Here is a 22,772-nt window from a genome sequence, read left to right on the forward strand (position 1 = left end):
TTGCTCTATAAATAATTCCAATTGATCTATTATTTCTGATGATGTACTTGTTTTATGAATTAATAATTATAGAATCAATAGAGAATCAATCCACTAAAACTAAACCTGCATTTTTAATCACAAACTATCGAGCTACAGTGACTGTTTCTATGATCTCTGTATATCGATCCATACTGTGCTGAACTCTGTGAACAACATTACTAAACTCCGTTTCTGTAGGCTGGAGACCCGTCATTGGCCAAGAGCTTAGCCACGCCCTCAACCAATGGCGGACGTCTAAGTTAGCGTAGCTTTCGTCACACATCTGCGATTGGCTCATGAGAGCGTCTCACATATCGGCTAAAAACAGGACTCCAGCCAGTTCAGTTCTTTTGTTTGAAATTGAAACCATTTAACTATATCCTATTCTCATCTTCTAGGAAGAAGTATATTAACTGTCAACGTAACTATCATGGTTGAAATTTATTCCGTCATAGAAAGTCAAATGATAATCGACCGTTGCAGCAGGACCTCCTATATACTACCGGACCTGAGCCTAGAAAAAAAAATGACCGCCGTATGTGGTGGTCTTATAGAAATTCCTACTGAGAAAAAATCACTAATCAGCTGTTAGGAGAGCGTCTGAGTTCGTCAAGATCTCAGTTCGTATAGTTCCCGTTTAAAATATCATTGCAGGTCACCACATACGGCGGCCATTTTTTTTTGTAGGCGCAGGTCCGGTATATAGGAAGTCCTGGTTGCAGCAAGCAATAGTAGTATACTGAAAACAAAATTAGACCAAGGGATCTGTCATCAAACCTTACATTACATTACAACTAACTTATCCATTAATTATCACACTTCGGATAATCAAACGGTAAGCTCAATAAATTTTATGAGTCATAATTAAGATTCAAGTATTCTTCACGATCCAAAAATCTCAGAATCGTGTTTCAGAACCCTCCAAAGGATCAAAATGGATGAACGTAATGAGCTGCAACGCTATTGGCAGACAATTGAATAGAAAGCGTCAATTTCCACAAAGAAAATTTCGGTGATTGAAGAACGAAAAAGGATTGTTCGATTTTGTGATGATGATGGGGGGAGGGTGAAGTGAGCTCTTCATCTTTGAAAGAGTTGTAATGAGGCTTCCCCACTTTGTGCTGTGCAGCGCTCATCAAATCTCATTATCGACTCGTTCATTCGGTGTACAATGCAAAGAGAGCTTTTTTGCATGAAAGGGATTCATTCCTCTATATTTTTCTTCTGAAGCGCAGAAAGAAAGAGATATATATTTGAAGAAGACATGGCAACAGAGAAATGAAAGGAATTTCAAGAAAAAGGACTAAGCATAAAAGAATGACTGCCTTCATTCAAAAATAATTATAATTCCTAGTCAGAAGCATGAAATTTATCAATCATTTCTCCATTCAAATCAATAATAAAGCGAAAGACTGGTAATCTAATTAAGAAATAAGGCGAAAGATGGTGATTGGGATAATAGAGTGAATATAGTAGAGTTGAAACTGAAGAAGAATGAAATATGCAAAGAAAGAATTAAGTTGATAAGAAAAATTGAGGGGAAACTGAGGTAATGAGGTAGTTTCTATGGATGTTAACGAAAATTGCAGTGGAATAATGCATATTTTCAAAAAAAGTATGAACTTGTTCAAGTAGGTTAAACAGTTTTATTTCCACGTTCACCAGGGTTATAATAAGCAATCGCATCTTGCTTCTTTCCACTCTCCTTCCACTAAGATTTCAGAGCTAGAGATATTCGCAGTGTTAAAAATAATAAGTGGAATTTATATGCGAGGATGCAGAAAGAGTATCCGAGAAAATCGCATGATAGGCTCATATAATAGAGGTGAAACATTCTATTCTCGTTTTGAGATTAATCCATAGAATTGGCAACATACGTAAATCCAAATCCTCAAATCGAAATTTTATTTACAATTCAAAGAACTTAAGGTTACCCAGTTACAGAAATATCAGTAGCAAAAGTTGAATAAACTTAGACAAAATGATATCACAATACGATGATTTCAAGTATGAGATGAAAGGAAACAAATACAAAGTACAAAAAGAGAATAAGAAAAAATATACAATTAAGAAAACTAAGCTGAAACAAATAAACTTGGTACAAACCAATCAACCATTACAAAAGAATAGAGTTATTCGAGACGTAAGACGAAGTTCAATAAAAACTGAAGAATGTCAGATACTAAAGAAAACGAATTTCAAGTAAGGTCTCATCAAGTATAAGGGAAAGGTTGACGTCCTTTCTCAGGCGAGAGCTTGATAATTCACTCTCTCACTGGTCTTTTTTCATGACTTCAATCCCTTAATTAAAATTCAGCTGATGCCTTTGCTCCGTAATCTCAGTCTTCGCCTGCCCAGAGAGGTGTGACGTAGGGTGGTGTTGAGGGAAGTCAAGGGTAGAGAGGGAAGGGTAAGGGAGGGGTGTAAGGGAGCAAGGGAGGGGGTGAGACTGTAATGGAAAAGAGTAATCGCAAACCCAAATGCCGTTCCAGGGTGAAGCTATCCCCTCTCCCCTCTCCCAGATCATTGCTAAAAAGGAAGCCAACAAATTCCCTTGGATTCTCAAGATCACCCATCCAATCTGCACTATCAAATACGATCTCTGTAAATTATTATGGTCAAGCTTTCCTGCTCTCTGATATAGTATTTCTGTACCTGACTGTCAACTTTAGAAATTTGAGCCGTTTGCACAGTGCCAGTTTAAACTAAATTTCATTTTAAACTGGATTAAATCCGTATCAAGTCTCGTTTGTTATAATGAGTTTCATTTTGAGTTTAAGCCACCAGCTGATTAAATTCAGTTTAAGCTTTGACTGTGCAAACGGCCAAAATCAGTTGAAAATAAAACATTTTATTGTGGATAAATTGTGATGAATATTTTGTGGTTCATGTTGTGCAGTGGTGACAAAGTGATTAACTCCCGATTCTTTTGATCGACAAACATCAACCTCCAAAATTAAAAATTTTCAAATCATTATTCCTGGACCGAAAATCAAGGGACGAAGCAGTGTGTGTTTACATAACCTTAACTTTGGACAACATAACATTTTATAAAAATTGTTGGAGAGAAATAGTACAGGCTCAGCCTAGTTTTCCCTCCAATGTCATAATTGTATTATGATTATAGTGTTTTATACAATGAATGAATGACTGATTTCATGGAAGCAATTTAATGAATTATGCTCATCATTGTTTATCATCGTTATTAAAAATAAGTCTATTGAATAATACTATTGTCTCTTCTTATTTGTCAATCAAACACAATATGATATTCCTTGCACTGAATATTCAATATTATACCAATTGTGATTTTTTTCACTTGATATGTTCTGACATGCTTCTGATGACAACATTTGTATTAAGTGGAAATTACAGGTATTCATATTGCAGTTAATAATATTGGAAAGAAACTTCAATGATATTCAACTCTGGAATATGATAATAATATGAGTTTGATCATAAGATGAGTCTGAATTCAGACTGCATGTTGGAATAGTCTAGATCAAACAGAAAAAATTAATGACTACTTTAATTATCAATAATGAAACCACAACAACATAATCAAGTAGTAGGCCTAATGTTAAATTTGAAACTAAGAACTATGAGATGCTGGGAGATTCCCCATTATATTTATATAGTCTTTGCTTTGCCATGTGGTCTTCAAACTCATGGAATAATACACGATTTTTTTTTGAGAATGGAAAATCATGAGCTCTATGACACCGACGATTGATTGGGAGAGCCGTACGAGGGAGCAGATGTGGATGATAACTGATAGGAAGTGAAGATGAAGAGGAAGTATTCGCCATGCTTGATAAATGACTGCAGGATTTATTCGAGATATTGACCTGCCAAAACTGTCTGCGTTGAGCACCACATTTCTAACCCCGGAATAAATAGCAAGTCGTATTTCCCGATAGCTTTTCTGAATTCGCAGGAGCTGGTGCAACATCTGGAGAAAAATCATGATAAGTAGAATGCAACTACAATAACGGGAACAAGGATTTACAATGTTTCCATTCTTGGGTGGAAGACGAAAAATGTATAACCGAATTGGCACACGAATGAATAAACCACAGATGCTGCATCTTTTATTTCGGCATCGTCCTTGGATCAATTGATGAGTTTGTGAGAGAATTGTACGGTATGTCAAACTGGAAGCAACAATTTATGTTTTCCTGAGAGAAGGTTGAAGGTTCTCTCATCTTGTTTCTTGTCTCTAAATTGCTCGTTAGAACGTTTAAAGTGGTGTTAGTAAGAGATTGGTGTGACGTTATAATCAAATAGTAGTGGATCCAAAGAATTAACGGTCTTCTCTTAATAAAGAAATTTCATTCCGAGATTTTTTTCTAAACCTGATACCCACATAAGCTTTAAGCTCGAATAAGGATTATTGGAAGATGGCGATACGAGATAAAAGGATCTACAGCTTCAATTGACATCTGATTCATCTTGATGCGATTTTTCATGCTCTTGAAGTATATTAGTATATTCAGAATATGAATCATAATATGGTAATTTATTTATGAATGAAATTTTACCCATTCTTGTGAGAAATCTTGTCTTATCAAACTGTTATACATTTCGTTATCAAAAGTACAAAACTCAGTATGTATGAGCACGACAACCTTGTTTATTATCATCGTGTAATTCAATTCCACAGCAACACTGAGAAATAATTTTAATTGGATCCAAAATGTCCATATTGCTCTGGACATGCTTTAAGCTGCAGGTTTACTTCTGAACTCAGTAGATTGATTAGAACGGAAATAGTAACTCATTTTATAGTATAACAATTCCATACATATTGTGAGAATTTTGGATTGACCTAAGGGTCCCTTTTAACTAATTTTCAATAAGGAACGGACTCACCGGTTTTATTTTAAGCATTCGTCCCCGGACAGCAATCCTCCGGTAGAGCATTAGGTAGTCTTCCGTCCGCCAGCCTTCTTTCACACGCGTATTCACTAAACCGTTTAATCACTTCGATTCTCCGCACACCTTTACGATTACGAGTTCCGAGAAGTCTAGGAGAAGAGTGACAAGAACAGGCCGAGCTCCTTCTCAGTTGCCGGGAGAGAGTCCCGTTACTCTGGCAGATAACGCCGTAAGCCAATATTTCCCCAAAGTTATGGAGGTGGGGGGTAAGCACCCTCAATTGTAAAAGAGAGAACTCTCAATGTAAGAGGACTAGATAATGAACATGGAGGTAGAGGGATAATTTGAAGAACACCTTTCCGAGAGAGAGTATATAATACTAATTAAAAATATAACTTGACATACATTGACAGCTATAATAAGGTATTGAAATGTTTTTTTTTTTATTATATTAAAGCTGTATGAATCGAGGTAATAGCTGGCTGGCATCTTATCTTATCGATATTGCTGCTCGCTACTATCAATTTGAGCTATGCCAGCCCGCTTATGAAATGTGATGTCACAATATGTATAATGGAATTCTATATGAATCATTTATCTTTTATTGATAGATACAACATCATTCTTAACTATGAATGATTAGGAAAGGATCAAGAGGCTTAAAGCCCAAACCTGTTCCTTTCCCAAATTTGGATGGAAATTTTTCAAAAATAGGTTATGTTTATCACTTCATTAGTTTTCATACGAGAACTAGACAGTTCGAGTTCTGTTCAAATCGCACAACATAATTTTATCATACAAGAAAACAAACAATGAGTGTCGCAAAAATTTATTTCAATTCAATTTTGTATGGATATTCTCTTCTCTTCAATGTTCATATTTCACATGAGAAAAATACGAGTACGTACTTGATACTGACCCCTGGGATGAACAAACATAAACAGAAAAACTATTTGATTTGAAGTAACTCCTCTTGAAGACTTAAAGTGAAGGTTGTAGGGTTTCAACATGAATTAAAAGTATTATGCATAGAATTGATATGAGTTGAAGTAAGTTTCTCTTGGAGGGTTGAGGTTGAGTGGTTCCCACGTCAATTTCAAATATTTCACTTAAAACTGATCCCTTTTTAATTGTCCAACAGCGGTCATTCCACTCTCGGTTCAATTGCTGTGAGAACTCCTTCTCCACTATCATTAAATGATAAAATATTGCGACAGAGAAGAGCGTAGAGCTCCTGAGAGGCTAAAGAGACACTGACCATATTATATATTGACCGGTCGTCACAGGCAATACTATCAAATGCTTCCCGTCCCGTCAGAGACGTCTGCATTATTTATGCATGGTCGCATTAGCTTTGACCAATAGACCGTACTGTTATCGCACCGGCTAAGGGATGGGGCATGCTGCAGTTTCCAAGCCAATGTATTTCTATTCATATAGCAGATGTTATTTAAACGTGAACTGTCCTTCTAACTGCACTCTCGACATCTCGAGTACTCCAAATAGATTAGTTCAACGTTCCAAGTACTGACTAATTACTTATTCCTAGATGGAGAGACCTTTTGATGAATCGTACGAGTTCCACTATTAATGTAAGTGTAGACATACGCGATTTACGTACACGATATACATACGTAAACATACACGATTATACATACTCAATTATCTGCTATGAAATTATTTCCTAGAGGACATATGTTTTTGTGAGGCTACAATAAACGTGCTGAATTCGTGTAGAAAGTGTGTAACGTGGAATAGGATAAATTGGAGAAGAAATTGTCAAGGACGTGAAGTAGGCTACTCAGATCATTAAATTTATTGGTATTTTATTCTCCCCATAGATGACGGCGGAATGTATTTACGCACTGTTATGAGCTTAAAAAATTTATTTTCCAGTTAAAAGATATCATTCAATCGTATCACCCTTTTAACAAACCAACCGTTGGATATAGAAAGTACTACCAAACCCCTAATCTAACTCAATTGATAAAAAGTCTGTATGAAGTTGATAATATCGGAATATATATTATTGAAATCTCTTACTACATTCTTATTCCATCATTGTATATGGACGTAGTTTGGCAAGACTGATCCCCATTGAATGGACTTGAATGAAATAACATTTGTATGCTGGCTATAAGCTGTTGCAGAACATTTAAAAGAAGAAAAACTGCTGACGTTTCGAATGAAACTTTGCTTCAGCTCCATTTCAATGGTTATTGAGATAATTAATTATAGAAATGTGAGGTTTCATTTTTCTATTGATGCACTTAACCAGTATTTTCCTCACTCACGGATAGGATAGATTAGAGAGTGGGTATTCAAGAAATAATTGGATATTATATTGATTCACAAATCAAATACATGATTAGAAAAGAACCATACATGCCTAGCTCAAAACTGCCCAAATTTTGACAGTAGTAAGCCAATGTTTGAAAGGTAGGTTATGTTGCTTCACTTTGAATCAAATTCCGAGTCCAGAAATATACAAACCAACATTCAGAATTTAATTAGAAAAGAATAAAACAGAAGAGAATAAAAATATTGCACCAAACTGTAAACTGTAAAGTTTTCAAAACTTGAAAACATTGAATTATTTAGAAATTTAGAAACTCAGTTTAGAGATTTAGTTTTATAAAACTTAAAAATTTTAAGCTCTCCAAGATTATTGCATTCTACTTATTTTTATTTCCTCTCCTCCAAGATTATTTTATTTCACTCGTTTTTCAAAATATTATTGCATTTGAAATAATTTTAAATGAGACATTGATATAAAAATCACCTGTGCACTCTCATTTGATTGAAAATAGCATTGTTATTATTGAAATAACAATATTTGTAATTCTTACCATAATCAGACTCGTCGGAGAAATCCTCGTCCTCCTCCTCCTCTTCGAGGTCGAAGTCGGACGCGGAACTGGAGTCGGTGTGGTGTCGGTTGTCGTTGTCGACGTCCGTTCGCATGGCGAGCGAAGGCGAGTTCTCGTCCGAGTTGCCCTGTGACGTCACATTGCCGTTGCTGTTATCGGGAGCCGTGTCTTCGCAGCAGGCCAATTTGTTGTAGCCCGATTTTTTCGCCACATATTTGGCACCTGTGAAAAAATCAATCATTAGCGACGTCTTAAATACATAAGGAATTTCAGTAGGAGGGGAAGTTTTGACTTGGATTTCGCATTATCTTGACGTTCGATAGTTGAAATTGATAAATTTCATAGTGAAAAAATCAATCATTATTGATTACTATAGCGATGTCTTTAGTACATAAGGAATTTCAGTAGGAGGGGAAGTTTTGACTTGAATTTTGCAGTATCTTGACGTTCGATAGTTGAAATTGATAAATTTCATAGTGAAAAAATCAATCATTATTGATTACTATAGCGATGTCTTTAGTACATAAGGAATTTCAGTAGGAGGGGAAGTTTTGACTTGAATTTTGCAGTATCTTGACGTTCGATAGTTGAAATTGATGAATCGATAGTTGAACCATGATGATTAACACTCATTCTTGAATAATTTGTCACTGAATAAATTTAAGGGAAATTGCAAGACCGAATATAATATGCAAACCTGCAAAGGAATTTTGAAAGCAATCTTAAACCTCAGAACTGTCTTAAGGAAACGTAAGAGGAATTCAGGATTTAGATGGATTGAACACAAAATCAAATTTAAATATTATAGTCAATAGTTGATCACTAGAAAATATTGAGTATTTGATAAATGTTGAAACAAGAGATGAAACACAAACTTAATTTTGAAGCTAGTCTCAATGGAGTAACCTTTGGAACTAAATTCTGAAGCTAGTTTCAATGGAGTAACCTTTGAAATCAGTTACTTGACTGGAAGGCTTGATTGATATTACATTTTGGAGTTTGCAGAGGGAATTTCAGCCATGACGTGATGACAGATATAGTCGATCAAATCCACGGAAATGTCATTGGTTTCAGTAGATTCTCACATTCTAGTGTAGGAGCTTATAGAGCCTCAAATGTTCAAAAGTTTCAAACTTCAACTATCATAGCTTCATCATCGAAGAAAATACAAAATTTAAATGAAATTTTCGTTCAATAATAGTTATTAATTGTCTTTTTACCTTTATGGCTACTTTTAATATGAATAATTTGAAAGGGTACCGAGATTTATATTTTTATTTCGTTATTTATTCATTAGCATTTGAAAACATGCAATTTCCCATACGATCATAGCTTTCTCTACCCAGAATCTGTAACTATCTCGAATGTAATTTTTAGAATAATGCACAATAACATTCAATTATTTCAGATAATGTTGAAGGTGAGATATTGTGATACCTATTCATAATGAAAACTCTTGAAAAATAATGGAAAATAAGTGATATTTTGACAACAACCCAGAGTTTTCATTATTCAATTATTGTTGTTTCTGGATTGAGTTTGTCATGCCCCAGGCACACACATACAAGCAGCAAAGCCCATTGAAAGCCATGTTGTGTTCCTTACAGTGCGATGAATGACTAGCAATGTATCCGCCGTCTTTCCATCAACCTCAACGCGATAAGCTGCACCGGCTTCAAATGAATAAGACTAATTCATCAGAGCAACACTCACTCATAGCTGAGGGCTGAGGCTAAAGGCTGTGGGATATCAAGACCCATTCATGTAATGGATTGTGTGAGGTGCAGGCAGGTGGGGCCATCATCACAATGATATAATGCTTCCTGAATAAGATGAATAGGATGTTGTTGCTTCATACCTGCACCACTGCTTGCTCTCCCATTTGACTTTGGCCCTTTCTTGCTCATTTGACTGAACTGCAAGGATGTGAATACGATAAAAATCATGATCGCTGTTTGGTAAGATTGTGAAGTGGTTATTCAGCAGCACACATCACAAGGTAGATTTGAAGGATTTAAAATGATGATTAATCTACTATTTTCTATTGCACACGAGATATAATTACTTGTATCAATACTCCTGCTTGCACGCGTTAAGCATTATATGCTTACAGCAAGCTAGAAATATTCTGTTTCAAAAAAGCTTTGTTTTTTTTCATAATACATCATACACGTAGAAAGCCTTATTATATAAATTATATTTTATACAATTTCTTCAGTGCACTTTGTATTTTATTTCCATTTTTGATGATTGATGTATTTGAAATTTTGTATGTATTTGATTTTTGAATCGGAATAAAAACAATTTGAATTTGAATTTGAAATATTCACTTACAGGTGGTATAATAATAATAATAACAATAATAATGATTTGCTGCCTCATATGTTGAAAATCATTGCCGTTCCAAGATTGAAAGGTAGAATAATACTTGATACTCATATATCAAGTATTATTATTATACCATATCAATTGTTCATTGGTTTTTATATAAAAAAGTAGTGCTTGTATGCAATGGGTCTTGCAAGTCCTGGTAATATATTATTTGTCATTTGTGATAAGGATCAATGAATAATCAATCAATCAAAATCCTATTATATTGAGCGAGCAATTTCTGTATATCTGTTTATATTTTGATATGTTTATATTTTGATACTTTTATATCTTGTTATCTGGTTATTTATGTTCAACGGATTTCGAAAACGGCTCTAATGATTTTTACGAAATTTGGAATATAGTATGTTTATGATATAAAAATTCGATTGCACTAGGTCTCATCCCTGGAAAAACTCGCTAAAGGACATGAAAAGGATAATTCATCCTTAGAAAAACAGATGATAATTTCGTCGTCTGTCGATAACAGAAGATGCGTGTGCCTGTGTGGGAGATCAGCTGTGTAATCAATTAACTTACCATATCTTGCGAGAAATCTGGAAATTTTTATTGACTCGATCAAAATAATCTGATTTGTTGACATAAGATGGTATATATCATAATATTCAAAGTTAATCATTATTTTACAGTTCTAAGTGATCACGAATCTTATTTTGTTATTCAATTTGGTATGTAAACAATCTAAATTAGAATTTATGTTTTATGTTTTCATTTATGTTTTCAAATTTTAGGACTGAAAATTTGACCTGAATTCAAGTGTATGGAACATAACCTACTTTTTGGAATATTTATAGTGTATAAATCAAAATTCGGGGAAGAAACAGGTTTGGGATGTGCCTGTTAGTCCTTCCCCAATCATTTTAAAGAATTGAGTTCTGTTTATCAATAAATAAATTACGAGCAAAGCTCGGTGCCCCGATATTCAAGTATTATTAGACCATTATGAATGTAACTGGCGTTTTATCGATTAGAAATTTTCTATTTTATAAGTAGGTCATATAGCCGCAAACATCACAAAAGTGATCAAAAGCTCACAAGCATTATTAAAACATTATACGTAAAATTAAAGTGTTATCGATTGGAGATGAAATATTCATCAGTATCTTCATATGGAAATTAAGAATGATGATTAGCCTACTATTTTCTATTGCACACAACATATAAACACTTGTATCATCATCATTTTGTGGATCTATGTTCACTTACAAGTAGTATAATAATAATGGTTTGCTGCCCCATATATGTTGAAAATCATTGCCGTTCCAACCCAAATAACTTAATCACACTTCTCGATTGGTATTATATCAAGTGGATTATAATACTAAAGAGTTTCCAGTGATACTAATTGACGGAGAACTAACAGTGATTGATTGTAAGTTTCATACGATATTGTTCAAACTATAATGTTGGTGATTATGTAAGAAGTGAGTGTCAAACGGTTTTTGCGATGGCTTGAGGACTTCAAAGTTTTCGCGCTTCTATTAAAACTTCTGAGAACGGCATTTAAGAGAACTGGAAATCATTTCTTGGAAGTTTTCTAAGTTTTTCTCCTGGGAAGGAGGGAAAGTTCCATGTTTATTTCATAAATATCAGTTTTATCGTTCTTCTTTTACTGAAACCTACTGGCTTAAACTTTCCTCTCCCCAGATTCCTTTGGCTTCACGTGGATGCGGCTTTTTATACAACTGGTTAGAGTGGTCCAACTGCACTGCTAAAGCCGATCCCCTGGAGAGCAATGAATCATTTGGCACTCCCCTGTGATTCCCGTGATCGATGCTACATCAACCTTAACATCTCTGCCGTGCTCCAATGTTCAAAGAAAGTTGCAGCCTGAGGAGGGTTCTCCAGACATTTTATACATGATGATTGTACTCCCGATACCAAACTCCAATCGTTACCCATTCAATAACTACAAATTGGGAATGTCGTGGCTCTTACAAGAACTATATATCGCCAGAAAATCATGATCACCAAAATTTGTTAATTAATATACGTGGAGATCCTTGCGATCTGTTCAGTATTAGAATACTAAAAGGAAGATCCTTGGAATTTGTTTTATCTCAGTTGTACAAGATTATAATGAAGCATCTTCTCAACTAACAAAGAGTGATTGAAAGTAGTAGTCTTGAAGTTTATTGTAGTAAATTGGTAGAAGAATTACTCAAAGTGGACCTGAATTGTACTGAATTGCACAAGTATCAAACTGTTGGGGTATAGCAACTTAAACCATCCTGGATCAACTATCAGTTGATCATAGTCTAATCAACAAAGCTTCAGGAAACGTAATATTGAGTCAAATCTTTCTTGGTTCTGTTCAACCTAGAGTTAATAGTCGAGTTCCTTTCGAAATATTTTCCACAAGTTCCACCATTTCCGTACCATCTACGTTCTATCGTCATAACACAACTTGGAAGATTGCAAGTTTTGGAAAAGAAACATTGAAAGGGAGATCTCAGTATGAAATTTTAAACAAGAATTAGTTAAAATATTATAATAATCATAATAAGGGATGAAAGTTGTTAAACAATCAGTCGCTGTTTGCTCAGTGTTTCGGGTGGAAAGTGGACAAGAGAAAAGTCTAGACATGGCTTAGAATGAAGCTGTTCTTCTCCTGAAAGGAGTAGATATGGCGTATCAAATTTGATTAGCTCACTCAAGTATATTTTCCAGGACGCTGATGTGAAATCTGAAAATGGAACAGCAAGTGAAAATGAATCCTGCTAACAAAGCGGAATTCTTTTTGTATTCTCCACGGTAAAAATTGGCGGTAGAGTGATGGTGTGGCGCGACCTCTGTGTTCCCATTTTCTAAAAAGGTGCGCCTTTGTGAGAACAAAATGAATCACTGCTGAAAAATTTGCTCTTTTTTAGCCGAGTAAGAACAATTACTGGATGGGTCAGATTCGTTCGTAAACAAACATTACTCAGCGCAGTGACAAATTGCCGTACAGTCGGATTTTTTGCGGCACAGTCAGTAAAAATATGAAAATCAATCATTCTATTATCTACGTTCGCCGGAGATTTATGACGACATACTCTCTTCCTCTTCACTCCACATGACATCACATTCGACTTGTATGTCACTCATATTTCATTCCATGAGTTGAGGGGTTGAAGCATCATTAGTGATACATGATCCTTATTTGCAAAGCTTCTGGATTTCAAAACTTCAGAGTCTGTTGCACAACGACAGGATAAAATCGAATAATTATGGAAAATGTTGAATGAATTTTCCTTTCGCAATTTGGATGGATTAACCTTCAAAACAAAATTGAAAGGTTGAACCTGATAATAGTCTGAATAAACTTTCATTGCAATCATGAGGTGATTATATATTTTCTAGTATTGAAGGCTGAAGCTCAGTATCGAATAGCTGCCAATCTGAACTAATTCGTATCAGTAATCTGTACTTGTAACGAATACAGTTCTCAGAAATTTATTGGATTCGTGGACCCTGCAAACGTAGGGAAACATTTGAATTTGTGGGGTCATATCCAGGAAAGAGAGGATAGTATCAAAATGTGGGAGAGTTCACTAACAGATTCTCGGGAAGGAGGATGAATCTCAAATTATTTTAACTGGAATATAATTCTCAGAACCCATTAAGCTTAGTGGGCGGAGAGGCTTAGGGTTACAGTATTACTAACCTCCATTATCACTTTCAGGAATGGAGAGATAATGTCAATATTTTCCTTAAGCTATAGATTTGTGTGATGACGAATGTTTCGTATTTCATCTTGTGTGAAGAGATTTGCCCATTCTATATTCTCGTCCAATTGAATGAGATCAGCCATACTTCCAAATTGATAATAATTTAAATTGCAACATGAATTGATTGATTGGTAACAATATTATTGCTTTTGAGTAGCAGAGACAAAAATTATACTCATAATATCAGGACTTTACTTATATAATGAAACTTATACTCAGGGCTATGAGTATGTTTCTCCATTCCCAATCTTTTATGATTATGTGATTCATTATTGTCAAATAAGATAGTAAATAATATCGTTGAATACAAATAGTATTCAATAACCAGGAAATTCAAGTCAATGTAGGACTACTCTAATACTAAAAATTGAAAATAACTTATATACGACTATTATCAGACCATATCGGGAACACTTACAATTTATTTCTACATCTACATTATTTTATAGAAAATTACATTATACGACTATTACCAGACCATATTGGGAACACTTACAATTTATTTCTACATTCTAGATTTCTACATCTACATTATTCTACTAGAAATTGCTATTTGTTGTCAAAGTTTGTAACCCAAAACTTGTCCTTATTCAAGTTCAATTTAGTTTTCAGATATTTTCACATTTCCCACTTTTTTTTGAGATGACATAGAAAATTTTCACAAGACTCCTAAAATATCACACCAAAAATTTAATTTTAGCTGTGACAATACATTTACATGATTTTTTACCCTTTTTCAAGTAGATTAACAAGTAGAAATACAAACTGACAAAATGTTAGCATAGAATATCGTTGATATTATCATTACTTTATGGTGTTAGTTTCTATTGCATCACCATTTTCCTAGGTGGTTTAGTCGAGCGAAGCGAGCCTACCGGCTAGTTTTCTATAACTCGGAACCACACACCGCACAGCGAGTGTAGTGTCGGTGCTTTTCAAGCGCAGCTATAACAAAATTAGTAAAGTTTAGTAATTTCACAGTTGCTGTCACCGCTACACTGTCACGCTGAAAACCATAACACAAATGTCTGAATGGGTTTCAATTAAACTTCGCACCATGCCTGGAACCTCAATAATTGAGTTGTAGCTCGCAGCGTTACTTGTCATGTGATTATCAGGTGATAAAATTATAAACATGCAATCTCTTATCATAACAAATTAAAATTCAATTCATTTTCAAAGTCTGGATACGGAATACTGATTGATTCTATTGTCGAGTACAGTAGACCTTCTACAAACCAGTTCAACTGAAACCAGAGTTGGTCCTTGTGAACCGGAGAGAATTTACAGGAAGTCTATGTAACAACAAAATCATCGCAGTAAACAGGGCTGGATTTCCCAGTAGGCCAGGAAGGTCCAGGTCTATGGGCACAAGCCCCCAAGTTACGCACGACCAGAGTGAAAAAAACCGACTAGAAATAGAAATGAGAAGCCAATTCGATGTATTTATTTATAAATCAGGCTAATAAGACATTCTGATTACAAAGATTCATTGAACTGCATAGATGATTTTTGAAACGGTATTTTTAACTTTCAAGGAACCATATCCATTAATTTTCAAATCACCCATTTGCAATCATGGATGCATGCACTCATTGGACTTGATATTATTATTATTTAAACCTGTTTTTTCAACATCCAAGCAATGATCTAAAATTATTTTCAAACAAATCATTTGCAATCAATGATGGTTAATGTGAGTAACTTTGTGTCAAACCCTCAAAAATGTACTGCCAGTTAGTATTTACTTGGAAATTTCTTGAAAAATGTATTTTTTACTCTTAAAAACAGTTTCTGTGTTCCCTTTTATTCACGTTAGAACTTGAGTTTACGACCTAAGCCTGACTTGAACACGTGCTTTTTGAATGCTTACTACATTCCGACTCCCCAAATTCTGCATTATTATCGTTTAATACATTTCTGAGTAGAGGGCAATAATAATACTGGATTGGTGGGCTAGTCCATGCTTCAGAAACCAAGAAGCTGTCTGATTGGTCAATAAGTTGAGTAGTCGCCATTTTACGTTTACAGCTCGCTACCAATAAGAATTAAGCAGCTTGAGAAAGTCTCATGCAACTCATTGTAACAATGAAACTGCTCTTCGAATTTGAGGCGTGGCTTACATAACTATATTATGTTTGTGTCTTGTGTTAGTTGTACCTTTCTCCACTAGAATGATGTCTCTCTACGAATTCTCGAAGTGAATAAAGTATTAAGTATATTATTCTTCTCCCATCTCTTAATTAGAATTGAAATTTCCATATCATATGTTACTATAGAACTATAATCTAGATAGAGTACCTCTTCGAAACAGTTGTTAACTGGCAACTAAATTAATAATTTTGTCAGGTTAGCATCAAGTTGAGTTGATTTTGTTAGGTTGGCACCAAGTTGAAGATTTAAATGCATTTATCGCGGAAAAATTGATTGGGCACTACTACTTCAACCCTGGGAATATTATATTACTAGCCGTCAGGCTCGCTTCGCTCGCCATATCTGTTTAGCCAGACGTTTAGTCTGGACCCCCGACTGGATTGTCCTAATATGATAAAAATGAAAAAAATGCAGGCGAGCGAAGCGAGCCTGCTGATCTCATTCTTGACGATCCAGTCGGGGATCCAGGGGGCGGAGCCCCCTGGCTAGACGGATATGGCGAGCGAAGCGAGCCTGATGGCTAGTAAAATTATAAACATGCAATCTCTTATCAAAATTCAATTCATTTTCAAAGTCTGGATACGGAATACTGATTGATTCTCATTGTCGAATACAGTAGACCTTCTATAAACCAGATCAATTGAAACCAGAGTTGGTCCTTGTGAACCGGAGAAAATTTACAGGCAGTCTATGTAACCAAAAATTCATCGCAGTAAACAGGGCTGGATTTCTCAGTAGGCCAGGTAGGTCCAGGTCTATGGGCACAAGCCCCCAAGTTACGCACGTCCAGAGTGCGAAAAACCGACTAGAAATAAAAATGAGAAGCCAATTCGATGTATTTATTTATGAATCAGGCTAATAAGACATTCTGATTACAAAGATTCATTGAACTACATAGATTATTTTTGAAACGGTATTTTCAACTTTCAAGGAGCCATCCATTAATTTTCAAATCACCCATTTGCAATCATGGACGCATGCACTCATTGGACTCGATATTATTATTATATTTTAAACCCGTGTTTTCAACATCCAAGCAATGATTTTATTATTTTTAAACAACACATTTGCAATCAATGATTGTTAATGTAAGCAGCTTTGGGTCAAACTCTCGAAAACAGACTGCCACTTAGTATTAACTTGAAAATTTCTTGAAAAATGTATTTTTTACTCTGGAATACAGTTTCTGTGTTCCCTTTTATTCACGTCAGAACTCGGGTCTACGACCTAAGCCTGACTTGAACACGTGCTTTTTGAATGCTTACTACATTCCGACTCCCCAAATTCTGCATTATTATCGTTTAATACATTTCTGAGTAGAGGGCAATAATAATGTAAGAGTGACTGGATTGGTAGGCTAGTCCATGCTTCAGAAGCCAAGAAGCTGTCTGATAAGTTGGTCAATAAGGTCAATAAGTTGAGTAGTCGCCATTTTACGTTTACAGCTCGCTACCAATAGGAATCGAGCAGCTTGAGGAAGTCTCATGCAAGACATTGTCCACTGAGACTGCTCGTCGAATTTGGGGCGTGGCTTACATAACCATATATTTGTGTATTGAGTTAGTTCTACCTTTCTCCACTAGAATGATGTCTCTCTACAAATTATCGGAGTAAACAAAGTAGTAAGTAAGTTATATTCGTTGAAAATTTTAAAATAATTATGAATTACATCATGATATGGTTTTCAAGCAATTAACACCTACATTATAGAAAATGAAAGACCTGCTACAGATTTCAAAAAAAAATGGTTTAGAAGAGTAATTCTAACTAGTGTTGGGAAAAATTTTGGGCCAAATTCCTAAATACGACCTTGTCAGTATACTTTATATACTGTAGATATGTTGAAATTTTTACTGCTCAGTGGATTCCATCTTCCATCACACACAATAGTTTGTATTAATGGAAGGACGATTTATCATGAGTTATTCAAATGATCAATCATGACAGTTGATTATCAGCCCAAAATTAAAATCCATCATGCACTATAAATGTGCGTACAGACTTTCGCTCTGCTCCGCAATCGAACGTCACTCGAGCAGATCGATTGATGATCGACCAGGGAGCAACAGTGGAACATCTCCCGTAACGTTTATGATCGGTGCGAGTGCGCAGTGATGGCGGGACGAGGGCGGAGCATGCGCGGGGCGGATTGGAGGCGCGTATATCTGTACGCACCTTTAGATTATAAGATAGCTCATCAACTAATATTTTGTTACCATTTGTCATGATTTAAATAATATATTATGGAATTTCTATAATGAAGCTATAGTCTATGGTTCAAGAAAAGTATCTCAAATCATAATATTATCAATCTGTGAACATGTATTTAATAGAAATTACACGTTTCAAAAATGTCATGCATGTGTAACAAAACCTTATTTTTATTTATTCTAACCAAATCATTCAACTGAAATTTCTGCAAATTTAATACCTGTTAGACAAATACATGATATTAAAATCCCGGACAATGAATTTCACAACCCTGTTTCCGGCTTTGGTTACAGAGACTTCAAACACCGGAGAACCGTTGAAGCTTGAATTTATGCGAATCTGTTCAATAAACAAGAACAAGCGCGCCACAATCAACTCACTCCGAGTTTCATTCAGCTCCAACAATTCCATTTTCACATGAAAGTGCGATTCCTAGAGAATGCAGCGCGCGTTTATGGTCTTCCTGTTGTCCTACAATATTCCGAACGACGTTCGAAACCGTACAACTACATGAGAAAGTAACGTATGCATATGGAAGTGCTCATAATTTAATTGGCCGAGCGGGGAAATTTCCTCCACGTTTCTGCAGTACAGTATTCAGAGTCCAACCATTTTCCACTTGAAGAGTGCCAATTGCCACCGACTCACAAGAGCGTATGCGATCAAAACAAATTGAGTTTAACGAGATACGGTACAATTTACGTACATTTGGTTCATGATTTTCGTCAATTAGTACGTTCTCTGAATAACTGGTGTCTGGTATGCGTTACTCTAGTGGAAGAAACAGGAAAATCATAATGGAATTAAATAAGAAACTCAATTGAAAAATAAAAATGATGAAACTGAAATGGAAAATTCATGACCAGTATAATCTTATTTTCGGCACTTGATTCTACATTGATTAATATGCATTTATGATTATGGATAACAGCTTATATATTTAAAAGCTTGTTCGTCATATTAAAGCTGCGTTTACACCGGAGTTAATAACACGAGTTACACGTTTAATAATAACAAAAAGTTATTAACTTGACTGAATCATCGAAGATTTCTCTTAACAATTTCTATGGATATTGTTCATCATATTAAAGGTGCGTTTACACCAGAGTTGATAACACGAGTTATTAACAAAAAGTTATTAACTTGACTGAATCATCAAAGATTTCTCTTAACAAAAGTTCCTTGTTGTTGAAGAAAATGTTATTAACATACAGTATGTTATAAAGTTATTTGACATTTGTTAATAACAAAAATGTTAAAAACTTTTGTTATTGACTCCGGTGTAAACCCAGCTTAAGTTGTGTTATATCCATTTTTCTCTGAAAGAGAACCTCTCACACATTCTATTTAATTCAAAATTGAATCAATTGGAGAGAAATGATAAAATTGAAAAACCTTGAGAAGGTTAATTACCAGAAATGTATTCTCTGAAATGAATAATGTTGGAGCAGTGATAGAATGAATAGGTATAAATGAATCATGTTTTCATTTTGAAAACAACAATATTATCCACGCTCACATGAATGTTATCAAATCTATTTGATTGGTGATCTGAACCCATTTGGATAAGTATCACAATAAATATTGGATGAATGTGATGATATTGCGCTAACGAGCTAACTAATCATCATAAATACCATGGATCCCATTAAAATATTCTATGTCTCTTGATTTCAGCAGATAAGCTGTTATCCAAGCTATTTATCAAAGATAACATCAATAGGAAATGAAATAATCAACTTTCATCCTTTGTTGTTTGAATGAGTATCCTGAATATGGATTCTGAATTTTTGAAATGTTGGAGATTAATTTTGTACTCTGTGATCTCACATCATTCAAGTTCATATGAGTTATCAACATAAGATTTTCAGATGTAAACATGGACAACAAAATGATTTTCTATACACTGTGCTTTATACTTGTTATGGAATTGGTTGTATGCTTCGACTTCCCGGGAATCGATACAGTTCAAAAGGTAATTAATTAGATATACAATTGAAAATTGAATACCTCAATCAATCAATCAAGAATATGCTTTACTCCACAATACAGTAAGTACAAAAATGATTAATAATATAAAATACAAATAATAAAGTACTTTCTAACGGTACATTTTGGTAACAATAAAAATTTCATTAATTATTGAAATGGATTAATAGGTCTGAGTCTGAAAAACAAAAATATTTGTCACCAATGGTACTATCAGTCAACAATAAAGATAAGACGATATCGACTAGAAAGGCTAAGATTATTGATAACAATTTGAAATGGAAATCATTTTTCAATTATTTAATAAAACGATAATATTGTATTAATTTGAGGTTGGGTTCTTTGTGAATAACGCTTGTCGGCTATATCAATAACGGTCAAGCTGAACATCTGCAATTCGATCGGTTACTCTCGAGCAAAAAAATTGCAAGTAGTTAGCATTCGTTAAGACGAGGACAAAAGGGTTTTGTAACTTACAGCATGCAAAATAAAGGACATAAACGTTCAAAGAAGCAAATATAAATTTCTATTATATATCTATGTGAGCAAATAAAAATCACGAAAACACAATAAAAATGAAAGGGAAGTGAGATCTAATTTTTCTAGGCGCACTAACACTGTAGCACTTTTGTACAAAAATTGGGTGATAAACCATCAGAGCTCAGTATTTGTTAGGCGCTGAAAAATAATAATTCAAAAGTCTCCACGTGGTCCTTTTTAGAATTATGAGAATTTATAATTATTGTATGTAAACCTGTATGTAATTATTGTATTGTATGTGAACCTGTATGTAATTATTGTATTGTATGTAATTATTACATGTAAACCTGTATCTAGAATAAATTAAAATTTAAGTGTAAATATATTTATGAATAACCTCTTAATATGCCCATGTACTGCGGACTATTTGACAATATTAAATTGCATCATCGCGGATTTATTGAAATCCACCAATAGGAGGAGATATTTGAATTTTATGCAAATTTAGAATTGGAAGTATCGTCGAAAAAGAATAAGGAAAGATCTACTGCCCACTTGCTTGCCAGAGACCAACCAACATGAGAGCAATAGACTGATTCCCTTATAAGAATTAATTTTATTTATTGCCAAAGTTTAAATCTTAAAAACTCCTAATAAGTAATGAACCTAACTCAGTGAAGCCGCTCTATGACATGTTGAGTTATTAAATTAAATATCTCCATTGGAAAGGACGACAGCAGCCCACCAGAAAAGGCATAGGACACACGAGGCTAATTCATGCCACATGTTTAAATTTGTGAAAAATCTATGCACATGAGTTACAGAAATATAATTTCCTAAGAGGGCCCTCAGTGCAACGAATTAATAGAAATTTCATAAAGCTAGCTCGTCGAAGGTTTTACTTCAAAATCAAGCTTGATTTAAACTTAATTGTGCAAATAGTTATAACTAAGGGAAAAGTCTTATTAAGAACTTTCATAAGAATAAAATGTCCAATTGTATATCAAAGTTCATAATATAAATCATTTATCTGAATTCCACTGATGGCCGAACTCATACCCTGAAAATCAATATTTGAAATCTCTAATGTTGTTGGAATTCTGGATTATAAAATTCTTATTCGATAAGCAGAAGCGACTGAATGATTGAGCTACAGATATCTTCAATATATGCTGATAGGAAAATTATGAAAATTATTAGTTGATGCTATTAAGCAGAATAATGCCCGGTTGCAGAGTCCACACATAACTCTCATAAATGTAAGACATAAACTAAAATCATACACATAAACTGTTGGTCATTGCTCAGTCGTTTTGTAGAGGCCTTTTAGCTATAGGCGCCTTTAGTAAGACACATAGGTCACACTGCTGCTCTGTTATAAAAAGTGTGACCCAGTTGCCATATGACACCTAACCCGCTATACGGGGTAAAAGTGCCTAAAGGAATAGCTGTGAACAGGTCTAAAAGCGCTCACATAAAGTTCCTCAAAACAAGATGGTGAAACATCACGTCTTCCATATTTAAGAATATTGTGAGGTTATGTTTGCAAGGTATCCTGATAAAGGTGATTCAATATTGCTAGTCCATCTTTGTGTTTGCAAATTTTGTTGTCAAATGTTGCAAATTAAGATATGATACTATTGATGTTTCTACTATACTGTTGTGAAACGTTTGAATTTGTTTTCTGTGATAAAGTTTCATACGTTTTCATTATGGTCTGTTTTATTATTAAGGTACCTACTATTGTATTTTCTCATTTTTGTTATTATATGGCTTGTTTGTTCCTTAATTTTTATGATATAGAATTCACTAATTCCATGTCTTCTTTGAATTTTAAATAAATAAATATAATATACATAATTATTCTGAAGTATAGAATTTCAAAACTTAAGCTTTGTGCACACTGCAACAGTGAGCGCACAACGAATAAATTGAAATTCATATTTGTAAAACAACTTGTGATTTGGAACCTTTTAAAAGTCAAAAGCCAAGTTGTAGAAAAGCCGGTTGAATTTTAATAATGATTAAATGCCACAGAAACCAATCAGAGAAGGCTTTTTTGAAAAGA

General features: G+C 34.5%; 1 protein-coding gene across 2 annotated transcripts in view; it reads right to left on the reverse strand.

Moving 5' to 3' along the window:
- Nucleotides 1-22,772, reverse strand: part of LOC111045926 — a 255,507-nt gene that overhangs the window by 11,656 nt on the left and 221,079 nt on the right. For both annotated transcript variants that reach the window (XM_039428825.1, XM_022331403.2), the window contains exon 2: nucleotides 7,749-7,991. In XM_039428825.1, coding sequence (XP_039284759.1) covers nucleotides 7,749-7,991 — 243 coding nt within the window. The remainder of the gene's footprint in view (nucleotides 1-7,748; nucleotides 7,992-22,772) is intronic.

Source organism: Nilaparvata lugens, chromosome 5 (genome assembly GCF_014356525.2).
Source record: "Nilaparvata lugens isolate BPH chromosome 5, ASM1435652v1, whole genome shotgun sequence".
Lineage (NCBI taxonomy): Eukaryota > Metazoa > Arthropoda > Insecta > Hemiptera > Delphacidae > Nilaparvata > Nilaparvata lugens.